The sequence below is a fragment of the Aegilops tauschii genome, chromosome 3 (assembly GCF_002575655.3).
Source record: "Aegilops tauschii subsp. strangulata cultivar AL8/78 chromosome 3, Aet v6.0, whole genome shotgun sequence".
Lineage (NCBI taxonomy): Eukaryota > Viridiplantae > Streptophyta > Magnoliopsida > Poales > Poaceae > Aegilops > Aegilops tauschii.
In genome coordinates, this window is record NC_053037.3 from 31,939,351 (window position 1) to 31,951,340 (window position 11,990).

Below are 11,990 nucleotides of genomic sequence, written 5' to 3' on the forward strand. Positions count from 1 at the left end.
TTTCCATTTTTATTTTCCTTTTCCTATTTTATCATTTTCATTTATTCTACTCTCTCCGTTCCGAAATATAAGCCTTTTTTGAGATTCTAATATACTCCCTCCGTCCCATAATGTAAGACGCTTTTTTGACATGACACTAGTGTCAAAAAGCCACTACTAGGGAAAACCCTAGTAGTAGCGTGGGTTTTGAGGCTAACAGCAGCGCTGGCAGCCGCACTACTAATAAGGTGCTACAGCTAACTGTTAGTAGTAGCGCGGTTTGTACCCGCGCTACTACTATTGACTATATCAGCATCGCTTTTTCAGAACACGGTACTATTAGTTAGCCGTAGCGCTTTCCTAGCCCCGCACTACTGCTATGTGTTTCATCATCCCCCCCCCCCCCCGCTTCCTACCTAGTTTCAGTTTCAATAAACTGCAATTTCCAGATACTAGGTACTACTAGATATCAATTTCATAAAGCATTATAGGTATTAGGTAGTACTACCTCCGTTCCAAATTACTCGTTGTGGTTTTAGTTCAAATTTGAACTAAAACCACTACCTCCGTTCCAAATTACTCGTTGTGGTTTTAGTTCAAATTTGAACTAAAACCACGACGAGTAATTTGGAACGGAGGGAGTACTAGATAACAATTTCATATATAGTCAACATGCATCCTCAAGCAGTACAAGGTGATATCGACGACGATCATCATATGTAGTTCTAGATGATATCGACGACGATCATCATATGTAGTTCTACATGATATCGACGACTATCATCATATGTAGTTCTAGATGATATAGCCACACACACATATGTAGTTCTAGATGATATCGACGACGATCATCATCTCGAAGCCTGGGCGGTGGGTGTTTCTGATAGTGATTAGGATGGCCTGTCCAACATGAAGATTCTTGCCAACGAGGAATCTCTTCCACCCAACCGAGTTTAAGTGTGTGCGACCGTCTGTGTCCATGCGGTAAGTACATGTGGTGACGGAGCCCCTTGCGGTACAGTGGCGGAGCTAGCTTTTGATGACAGGGTGGTCCGCCCCAACAAAAATTTGATAACTAATATGGCATGTGAACGTTCTAACTAATTATCAATAGGACAAAGAAATATATCAATATGGTCTTATGAACACACTAAAATTCACAATTCAATCTCAATTTTGCATAAAGAAGCGTACATAGTAAATAGTACATGGCTGCCATGAAGGTATCAAATAGAAACACTGACCATAGTACATACCTTGAGAAGTTCAAAAAGACTATGTTTCTGGCCTACGCTTTTGCATTGCCATGAAGGTATCAATTATGTCATCTTCATTCACTTTGGAGAAAGCATCCCTCTCAATGTGTGTAACTAGGCAATCATCCAAAAGACTATCACCCATCTTATTTCTCAACTTGCTCTTGACTATAGTCATGGCAGAAAATGCTCTCTCAACATTTGCCGTTGCCACCGGTAGAATCAATACCAATTTTAAAAGCAAGTACACCAAATGATGAACTATGTGTCTCCCTCTTTGAACAAGCTTAACCGAGAGATCAACAAGATTTCCAAGGCCTTGGAAGTTCTCATCATTTCTCATGCCATCAATATAGTTATCAAGTTGTAGTTCAAGGTGTATCAAGTCGGCACTTGAAAAGTCTTTGGGATAAAAATCAGCAAGTCTTCGTACCTAGTGTGCATCAAAAGAAACAAATGAGTTGAAGAGATTCAATAGAAATTTTGAAAGCAATACAAATTTTAGAAGCAAGTTTGCATACCTTTTGTGCATCAAAAGCAGCAAATGAGTTGGCGGGATTCAAAGCAGACATACAAGATAGCAATTCCATATTGATCTCATCAAACCGATTTTCAAGCTCTTGACTAACTTGATCAATGACTCCAAGAAAAACTTCTCTTCTAAAGTGATCATCATTTGTTTGGGGTCGAGCAAACTGTGTTGATCTTCCATAAGGCACATAATTATCTTCCATTATAGGAACTTGAATGCCATGCTTGTTACAAAATAGTGTGACCTTTTGCAGAAATGCCTCCCACCCATTAGACCTAAATTCTTGTATTCTACCTTTTGCAGTTTTAACTAGTGCCATTGCAGTAAGAATATCTTGGTCTCTTCTTTGCAAACAATCAGACAAATCACTTGTGTATCCAAGAATGACAAGCATCAAGTGTGCATTGAAAATAAAGTCAAATGACTCAAACACTCCAACAATAGTATGAATTTTGGGCCAATCACTTCTTTGTGAAGCATCTTGTCCAAGAGTTATGAGCACACCACGGATTGTCGGATACATAGCAATAATGTTGAGAACAGTTTTGTAATGAGAGCCCCACCGAGTATCACCGGGCCTAGGCAACCCCATCTCTTGATTCAAATCACTCCCAGTTTGTAACTCACCACATTCAAGTAGTTTCATGATATTGTGAAGTCTAGCATCTCGAAGCATGTCATGACGCTTACAAGACACTCCAACAACATTCAGTAATAAAGACACTCGATCAAAAAACCACACACAATCATCATTTCCCTTGGCAACAGCAACAAGAACTAGCTGGAGTTGATGTGCAAAACAATGAATATAATAGGCAGAAGGTGACTCTTTCATGATCAATGTTTTCAGTCATTTAATTTCCCCTCTCATATTACTAGCCCCATCATATCCTTGCCCACGAATTTCAGTTATAGTCAAACCATGATCAGTAAGTAAAGTTGCAATTGCTTCCTTAAGTGACAATGAAGTAGTGTCACTTACATGAACAACTCCAAGAAAGTGCTCACACGACCTTCCTACTTTATCAACAAAATGCAAGCACAAAGCTAGTTGTTCTTTATGTGATACATCACTAGACTCATTAGCTAGAATAGCATAGTGCTCATCACCAAGTTGATTAATAATTTGCTTTCTAGTAAGTACTGCACAACATTGAATAAGCTGATGTTGTATCTGATGAGAAGTCAATTTGCAGTTACCTGGTGCATTCTTCAAAACATACTTATTCGCCTCCTCACTATTTGTTGCAAGCCACTTCAATAGCTCAAGGAAGTTTCCTCTATTGCTAGACTGTTCACTTTCATCATGCCCACGAAATGCCAATCCTTGATGAAGAAGAAACTGCAAGCATCTAAGTGAATACTTCAACCTCATCTTGTAAAGGCGTAGATCCTCACTATTTACCTTCACATAAAGATCATCAATTGCTGCACGAGGATTCACAAATAACTATATCTCTCTTGAGCTGCATTGTGCACACTTGTTACGCAACCAACATGCTTAAGAAGAGCATCCTCTCTATTCCAATTACTCCAACCACCATCAGTAAATGCATTAGTACCCTTACCACTAGTTTTTTTCTCTTTGAACAAGTAACATACAAAGCAAAATACAGATTCCTTCTTGATACTATATTCAAGCCAACTATGATTATGAAGCCACAAAGGATTGAATGAACGTTCTCTACTCCCAATTGTTCTTTTTTAAAAGTTGTGTGCATAAGGTTTGAATGGCTTTTTAAGGATATATGCTCTTCGAACTGCATCTTGATCATTGACAGGATAACTTGCAATGGGTAGCCTTTCCCCAGGATCATGTTTAAGATGACTAAAATCATAAACCGGTGGCGACGGCAGTGACACATCTTCAGTTTGCTCTATGGTCACATTCGACATAGACAATATTGGTTCTTCACTTTGCTCTTCAATCACAATCGGCTTACACACGACTTCGGTGGTTTGCTCTTCAGCCACATCTGACATATTCTCCGCCTTCTTCTTCCCTATTTTCATAGCTTCTCTCTGGAAAAGAGAAACAATGTCTCCAACCCTCTTCATTTTTCAAGAAATCTGCAAGAAAACTACTTTCTATCAATAAAGCTAATTGGGTATTTTCTATTTTGGTTTGTGTTCATGTAGTGGATAGCATAGGGAAAAAAGCAAACCATAAGTCCCTAAATCAGAAATTTGGGAATATTGGTACCTTATAAATCGGAGTGAGGCCACGAAAGCAGGGGCGCCGGCAATCGCCGGACAACCGGCCGACGGCAGCAGCGCAGCCGCACGCACGCAGGGCAGGGGGCGAGGGCCGAGTGGCGCAGCCACGCACTGGGGCAGGGGCGCAAAGCCGCACAGGGCGAGGGCCGGGCGGGCGGGCGGGAGGACCGGAGGAGAGGCGGAGTTTCCAGGCGGCGGCGGCTGGCAAGGTCGCAGGGGTGCGACTGGCGGTGAGCCAGTGAGGAACGGCGAGGCGGCTGCCTGGGGGCCGCGGGGTCAAGCACTCAAGCACTGGGCATGGGCATGCGTCGGTGACTAGGGGTCTAGGGCGTCGGGACAACGAGTAACCTGGACTGGGCGCCTGCGTTCGTGTTTATTGGGCCATTTTTTTCTGGCCCACTATTATGTATAGGTATATAGACTGTGTCAAAATCCCAGGGTGGGCAGCGGCCCACCCTGGTCACCCTGTACGTCCGCCATTGTTGCGGTAAGGCGTAGTCCAGCTGAGCCTTCTTCATCAGGCTTGATACCACAACTCTCACAGATAGGTTCTTTGGCAATTTCTGAATAAGAAAAACATATCAATTAATAAATAGCCTCGCACATATTCTTGCAAATATATTTCTATTAAGTATAGATTTCTACACTATCAAAAGACACAGTACTACTCATTTGTACTAATTAAGCATGAATTTTACTAATAAGTATATATGGATTATCTACACTATTAATAGTTCCTTGGATTCTACACTAATAAGCATGTGATCAGACTCTACACTAAAGCATATCATTGACTAGATTCCACAAAGCATATCATTGGACTCTATACTAAGCATATCATCGGACAATTTGCATTTGTAAGTATAACAATAAATCATATATATATCATCAAATTACTACAGTCAGTATAACATACCATTTCATGCCGATCGATCATGGTACTTGTCAGGCGGGTCACAAATGGCACCCCGACAAAGTCATCTCGTGGCGGAATTATGTCCCATAGGTTGCACACCTCCTCCTCGCTCAGCCTCATTCTTTGAGCTACGATGGCTTCATGAAGTGGGTTCTCATCATCTTCATCGAGTGGGTCCTCATTATCTTCATCATATTCATCATCTTCATCATCTTCATCATCTTCCACCAGGTTAATATAAATGACAGCCAGTTTAGGTCTTTCTGCTCTGAAGGAGAAGCTGATCAACTCACCACCAGTAAGACGCATGCGGGAGAGGAAACGGGTCCATCCATCTCCTCCAATCTGCGACATATTGCGTCCTTTCTCGACCTCCATAGTGTACGGCCCCCCAGAAGCCTCAAATGTCACAGTGTCTCCTGTCAGCTTGTTGAATTTCAACCTCACATTGCATGGGACGATCTGTGTAAAAAAAGCAAAATGACACAATGCAGTAATGCCAACACTAAAAATAAAATAGTCGTTACATTTCATCTAATTTCTTACCGCCGCATGACGAAAACTCGGCTGGAAGTAGATGCCGAACAGCTTGCCAGTTGCAAGGCTACTGGCGCACCTTCACTTGCACAGTCGACATGGTGGTGGTGGTGGTGGCGCCATTTTCCTAAAGCAATATGAGCAAAGGATTAACGATCCACTTGACAGGAAAGAAAAACAGTACCATGTGATATTTTTGGTTCTTCCGCAAGAAGCAATTTGATGGACAATTATAATCCTAAGATCTAGTAACATATTAGATGACAAGGTACTACCTACCAAAGCATTTCGGTGGCACCTATTGCCAAAAAAACTTTTCACAAATATCTACCAAATCAGGGTACCACCTACCAAGACATTTCATCTAATTTGGCCCCTATTGCCTAAGATAATTGATTAAAAAACAAGTGGCAAATTTAACTAAATTGGCACCTACATTTTGCCAAAAAAATAACTTATTATAGAAAAACAAAAGCATCTAGCTATCCATGTACATAAAAAAAACAATAAAATGGTGCATACTAAATCAATTAGCCTACTAAATCAACTAGCATACTAAATCAACTAAATCAAAATGTTCTAAATCAACTAGCCTACTAAATCAACTAAATCATATCAACAAAATCAAAATGTTGCATATGAATTAGCCTACTAAATCGAAATGTAGCAGGGAGGAGGGGTTGTGGATGGAGGAGGGAGGAGGGAGAAGGAGGGGCTACTCGAGGAGGGAGAAGAGAGTAGGACGGAGGAGGAAGGCGGAGCGAGGAGGGGCCGGCCGGCGGCGAGTGGAGGGAGGACGGAGGAGGAAGGCTGAGCGAGGAGGGGCCGGCCAGCGGCAAGTGGAGGGAGGACGGAGGAGGAGGCTGGTACCGAGTCCAGCGAGGAGGAGGAGGTGGCGGCGGCGCAGAGGGGGGAGGGGCGACTGGGGAGGAACGGCGCGGGGGGTTGAGGGGGAGATCGAGTAAGTGTGAGTGTGAGTGGATCGGATAGAGGAGAGTGGGGGTGGGAGATGGAATGGCTTAGCAGTAGCGCGCTATAGAGAAAGGTGCTACTGCTAAACGACCTAGCAGTAGCGCATTTCACAAAGAACGCGCTACTGCTATGTGTCAGCATGTAAAAATAGACATCAAAAATACATTGATCATCAATGATCTTTTTGTGTACAATCTGATTTGTCAATATGAGTCCTCACTGGTTTAGGAACCGGTGAAGACTCATATTGCGTCCACAAATTCTACACATAGAGTTCAATGAAGACTAAGTGCTTGTGAAAGTTTGAGAAGTAACATATTTAAGGTGGTAGAAACTCTCTTCACGGAGTGAGGTGGGACTAAATTTTTGTAGTAAACTTAGCAGTAGCGGTTATTGTGGAAATGCGCTACTGCTATGATCCGTAGCAGTAGCGCTCTTCGTATTAACGCGCTGCTGCTAGAACTAGCCTCGCGGTGGCGTCGTGGCAATTATAGCAGTAGCGCGTCTTAGAGCGGGCGCGCTACTGCTACATTTATTTCAGCAGCGAGTTTTGTGTGCGCGCACTACTGCTACGTAGCAGCAGCGCCTTATTTTAAAGCGCACTGCTGGTAAGATTCTGTGTATAGGCTTTTTCCTAGTAGTGAGCGTCTTATATTATGGGACGGAGGGAGTAGACTATATACGGAGCAAAATGAATGAACCTACACTCTAAAGTATGTCTATATATTCCGTATATAGTCCGTATTGAAATCTCTAAAAGGCTTATATTTAGAAGTGAAGGGTAATCTGGTTAATCATATAATATATTGTCTTGTGTGTATATTATAAAAAAATACATGTTTTAAGTTTTTTCCAAAAAACATGGTGAACATTTCTCCAGTATGCAGTGAACTTGTTTCGATTTCTCGATGAACAATTTTTAGAAGTGTTCATGCAATTTTTGATAAATATTCACACATTTTAGAAAGTGTTTATGTATTTAAAAACATTCATATTTTTTTAAAGTGTTCATGCAATTTATAAATATTCACGCATTGTTAAAAACTATTCATGTAATTAAAATGGTGTACACATTGCCTCCCTCTGTGTGTATGTTAATGAAAATGGTGTACACTCCAACACATAGGGGAGCAAGTTGATATACTAGCTCACGAGCAAGGAATTGCAAGCACAGGGCACACAACAACATGACTCAGACCGGGAGACAAGGCAAAAGCCAACAACACGTCAAGATAGTCAAAGAAGGAGGAAAATAGGTTCGCAATAGCTGCAGTCGATTGAATTTTTGCAGTTGGGTGAGTTGATTTCTGTCGAAGGGAGAAATAGCCAGAGGGGAGGAAGGAACTCGCCGGAGGGGAGGAAGAAGCTCGTTCGGCAGGCTACCCCAGTGTCTATCTTAGGGTTCAGGGTGGGCGGTGGTGGACGGCGGTGGTAGGGGCGGTGCTGCGGCGGTGGTGTGGGGAGTCGCCGAAGAAGAAACTCGGTGCGGCGGGGCCTAAAGGGATGGCCGGGGCGGTGGGAGACCGGCGGTGGGGGTGGTTCTGGGGAGGGCGGGGCTGCAAGGCGGTGCGGGAGCGCCGCCGGCCGCGGGCGGCGGGGGCCGGCGGTCCGGCCGGTGGTCCGTGGTGGCGGCTGGAGAGAGATTGGGTGAGGAAGAAGAGATAGAGGTAGAAGATGATGCCTGGATGTTGGATCTTGATCTGACAGCTGGAATGAAATCGACTGACAACTTCAAAATTTCAGTCGACTGATCAGAAGCCACTCCTAAATAGGTTAAAGCACATAGGGATGACGCGAGTCGAATGAGAGAGACTTAATCAAGTCTGGGTCCTAGTCAGATCCCGATTTTTATTATAATAAAAAAATTCTATAAATTTAACGAAATATAGAAAATTTAACTCGTACATATTTATATGCATGAAACAATACATAGACCCCTTAATCAGGACACACTAAAAGTTTGGCCAAATTTTCACCAACATCTATCTATGTAGAGAGCCACAATACATTGTGTTAAAAAATAAGAAATGCTACATATTTTCCGTGGCAAACTTAAACTTCTGTCTGACTAAGTGAAACCATCAACTGCAGACTCTGTCAGTCGTTGCTTGGGTCTTCTAGTTGAACCGTTTGGCCTCCTTGTCCTCCTCGCCGTCCACCTTCTTCGCCCACTTGGCGCCGCCGGGTGGCACCGAGCGGCGGCCGCCGAAGAACCGAAGCACATGCTCGCTAGCACCCTTCCCCTTGCCCGAAGAACCCGCCTCCGGGAGCAGCTTGACGGACGTGGCCTTGGGGAGCGACGTGCTGGTCCTGAGCACCAGGTCGTCCTCCTCCAGCCCGAGCCGCGCCATGGTGAGGGCGGGCACGTACACGAACCCCTCCTCGGCGACGAACTCGAGCACGCCGCAGTGGGAGGCCTCGAGGTCGAGGGTGGCGGCGTTCTGGACCCGGAACATGAGCGGGTACTCCACCAGCGCGGAGTTGATCCGGTCCAGCGCCGACGCCGGCATCACGACCCGGTTGCCGTCGTCCGCGCCAGCCTTGTCGAGGGTGCCCACCCGATCCGCGACCGCTGCTGCCGCAGGTACGCCTGCCACGCCTCCTCCTCCTGCCACTGCATCGGCGATGATCCAGCCATCGCTGCCTCCATGAGAAAAGATCTAAAGATCGATCTGAAGTTTAGAACGAACTCGATCGATAGCTCAATCCGCCAAGTCGAGCCGTGGATTTGTTGGCCGGGAAGAGGGAGAAGGGGCTCGCTTTTATTTAGGAAGTTTCGTGAGTGCTACAGTCGGTTCGGTCCGAGCAGAATCGGGGCTTCCGACTACCAGACGCAGACGGTGTAGCCGTGTAGGTCGGCAAAACGAAGCGGGAAATTGCGCGGTTAAGCAAGCAATTACGAAACCATTTCAAAACACCTACGGTACCTCTCGAAACACGCATGTGCCCCGTTATATTAATATAGCGAACACTCGATAGAGCCAACGATAATTGTTGTGACGACAGTGTGAAATTGTATCGAAGCGTCTCAATGCCCATACACAGGCACCCGCATGTTATATATTGATATTGTGGTTTGTGATACAAGAAAGGTTGTGGTTTGTGATACAAGAAAGGTTGTTGGGATCAACCGCATGAGAGAATACAGGGGGTTTAAGATAGAGATAAGAAAAAGATTACAACCTATCTCTAGTTACAACTGAACCAGCACAGACCCACCTGTACCTATACGTTAAACACCCTCCCATAATCATAACTTGGTCAAGTTAAGATTACGCTTGAATTCTTCAAATGGTCTGGTTGGTAGTGCTTTTGTAAAGCCATCTGCGACTTGATCTTTTAAATGCACAAACCGTATCTCCAATTCCTTGCTTGCAACTTTTTCCCTTACAAAGTCTCAATGTGTTTAGTCCGTGCATGAAAAACAGGATTAACTAAAAGATGCGTTGCACCAAGGTTGTCACACCAAAGACATGGAGTTGGAGAACAATATATCCCAAGTTCCTTGAGCATGGACTTAACCCATATAACTTCTGCCGTTGCATTTGCCAATGCTTTATACTCTGCTTCGGTACTTGACCTGGACACCGTAGCTTGCTTCCTTGCACACCATGAAATTAAATTTGGTCCAAGGAATATGGCAAACCCTCCTGTAGACCTTCTATCATCCACACACCCTGCCCAATCAGAGTCAGAGAAAGCACTAACCAATGTGGATGATGATTCATTGAAAGTCAAGCCAAGCCCCAAGGTGCCCTTTACATATCTCAGTATGTGCTTAGCTGCTGTCCAGTGTGACGTTGTAGGTGCATGAAGGAATTGACAAACTTTGTTTACAGCAAAGCAAATATCAGGCCAAGTCAAAGTCAAATACTGAAGTGCACCAACTAAACTTCTGTACCTGGTGCCATCCTCTTGATCCAAGAGTTCTCCTTCTGCAAGAGACAATTTTTCTGTGCTAGGTAGTGGAGTAGGTGATGATTTACATCCCTGCAAGCCAGCTCTTGTTAAAAGATCCATTGCATATTTTTCTGAGACAGATGAAGGCCACCTTCCCTGTTTCTCTGAACTTCTATGCCAAGAAAGAAATGCAAGTCTCCCAAGTCCTTAAGAGCAAACTCTGAGTTCAAATCCTTCAACAAGGTTGTCACTGCTTCATTTGATGAACTTGTAACAATTATATCATCAACATAAATAAGCACAAAAACAGATGTATGTGACTTATTATAAATAAACAGAGATGTGTCAGATCTTGAAGGAGCAAAGCCAAGTGCTTGTAGCTTTGAACTCAAATGAGAGTACCATGCTCTAGAGGCCTGTTTGAGCCCATAAAGAGACTTATCCAGCCTGCATATATGAAAAGGTTTGTTCTTATCCTCAAAACCAGGAGGTTGCTTCATGTAAACTTCCTCTTCCAGAACACCATGCAGAAACGCGTTCTGCACATCTAGCTGTGTGAGGCACCATCCTCTAGATACGGCAATGGACAAAACAAGGTGTATAGTAGCAGCTTTAACAACAGGATTGAATGTATCTTCATAGTCAATGCCATACCTCTGCTTGAATCCCTTTGCAACCAGTCTGGCCTGCATCATCACAATATCTTCAAATGTTTTTCTGCTGCATCCTGGGTCGACCCTGCATCATCACAATCCTCATTTTCATGGTTAGAAGCATTAGTCATACGATCAGTACAATTGTCATCCCCATGCTGAAAACCGGTCAAATGAGAGGGTAAGAGAAGGATCTCTTTCCGGAGCAAGGCACCAGCATTAGGGTGTAAATGAGCAAAAGGGAAGACCGTTTCATCAAAGACCACATCGCGTGAGATGTATACCCGACCAGTGGGAATATCTAAGCATTTAACGCCCTTATGCTTCGCACTATAGCCGAGAAAAACACATTGTTTGGAGCGGAACATAAGTTTGCGGTTGTTGTAGGGATGCAGGTTAGGCCAACAGGCACAACCGAACACACGAAGAGAGTGATAATCTTGTCGAGTATTAAGGAGCCTATGGATGGGTGTATCATTGTTGATGACACGACTTGGAAGTATGTTAATGAGGTGGACTGCCGTAAGGAACGCCTCATCCCAAAACTTGAGAGGCATGGAAGCGTCAGCAAGTAGGGCTAGACCTACTTCAACAATATGGCGATGTTTGCGCTCGGCCGAGCCATTCTGTTGATGTGCATGGGGACATGATACATGATGAGAAATGCCCAAGGTTTGAAAAATGAATCAAGTTTCTCATACTCACCGCCCGAATCAGATTGGACGGCGAGAATTTTTGTATCGAATTGACGTTCAACAAGTGCTTGAAAATTTTGAAAAACTTTGAAAACGTCAGAACGTTTTTTGAGAAGATAAATCCAAGTATACTTACTAAAATCATCTATGAAACTAACATAGTAAGTATGACGTCCAACAGACATAGGGGCAGGACCCCAAACATCAGAAAAGACAAGTTGTAATGGTCTAGTAGAAACACTAGTAGAAATTGGATATGGTAGCTGATGAGATTTTGCTTTCTGACAAGAATCACATATAGTTTCGAGACTACGCTCACCAACACATGGGATC

General features: G+C 43.9%; 1 protein-coding gene across 1 annotated transcript; it reads right to left on the reverse strand.

The window, feature by feature from the left end:
- Window positions 1-1,105: 1,105 nt before the first annotated feature.
- LOC120975311 (uncharacterized) lies at window positions 1,106-4,083 on the reverse strand. The gene is made up of 3 exons (XM_073495880.1): window positions 3,971-4,083; window positions 1,757-3,837; window positions 1,106-1,668 (listed from the first exon to the last, which is right to left on the reverse strand). The coding sequence occupies exons 2-3, from the start codon at window positions 2,600-2,602 to the stop codon at window positions 1,255-1,257; spliced, it is 1,260 nt and encodes a 419-aa protein (XP_073351981.1). The 5' UTR covers window positions 2,603-3,837; window positions 3,971-4,083; the 3' UTR covers window positions 1,106-1,254.
- Between the last annotated feature and the right edge of the window lie 7,907 nt (window positions 4,084-11,990).

Excerpts from the sequence above, each read along its gene's own strand:
- LOC120975311 (XM_073495880.1), bottom strand. The coding sequence starts at position 2,602 with ATGAAAGAGTCACCTTCTGCCTATTATATTCATTGTTTTGCACATCAA. Across the intron at positions 1,669-1,756 it reads CTGCTTTTGATGCACAAAAG|GTACGAAGACTTGCTGATTT; the intron begins GTATGCAAACTT and ends GATGCACACTAG.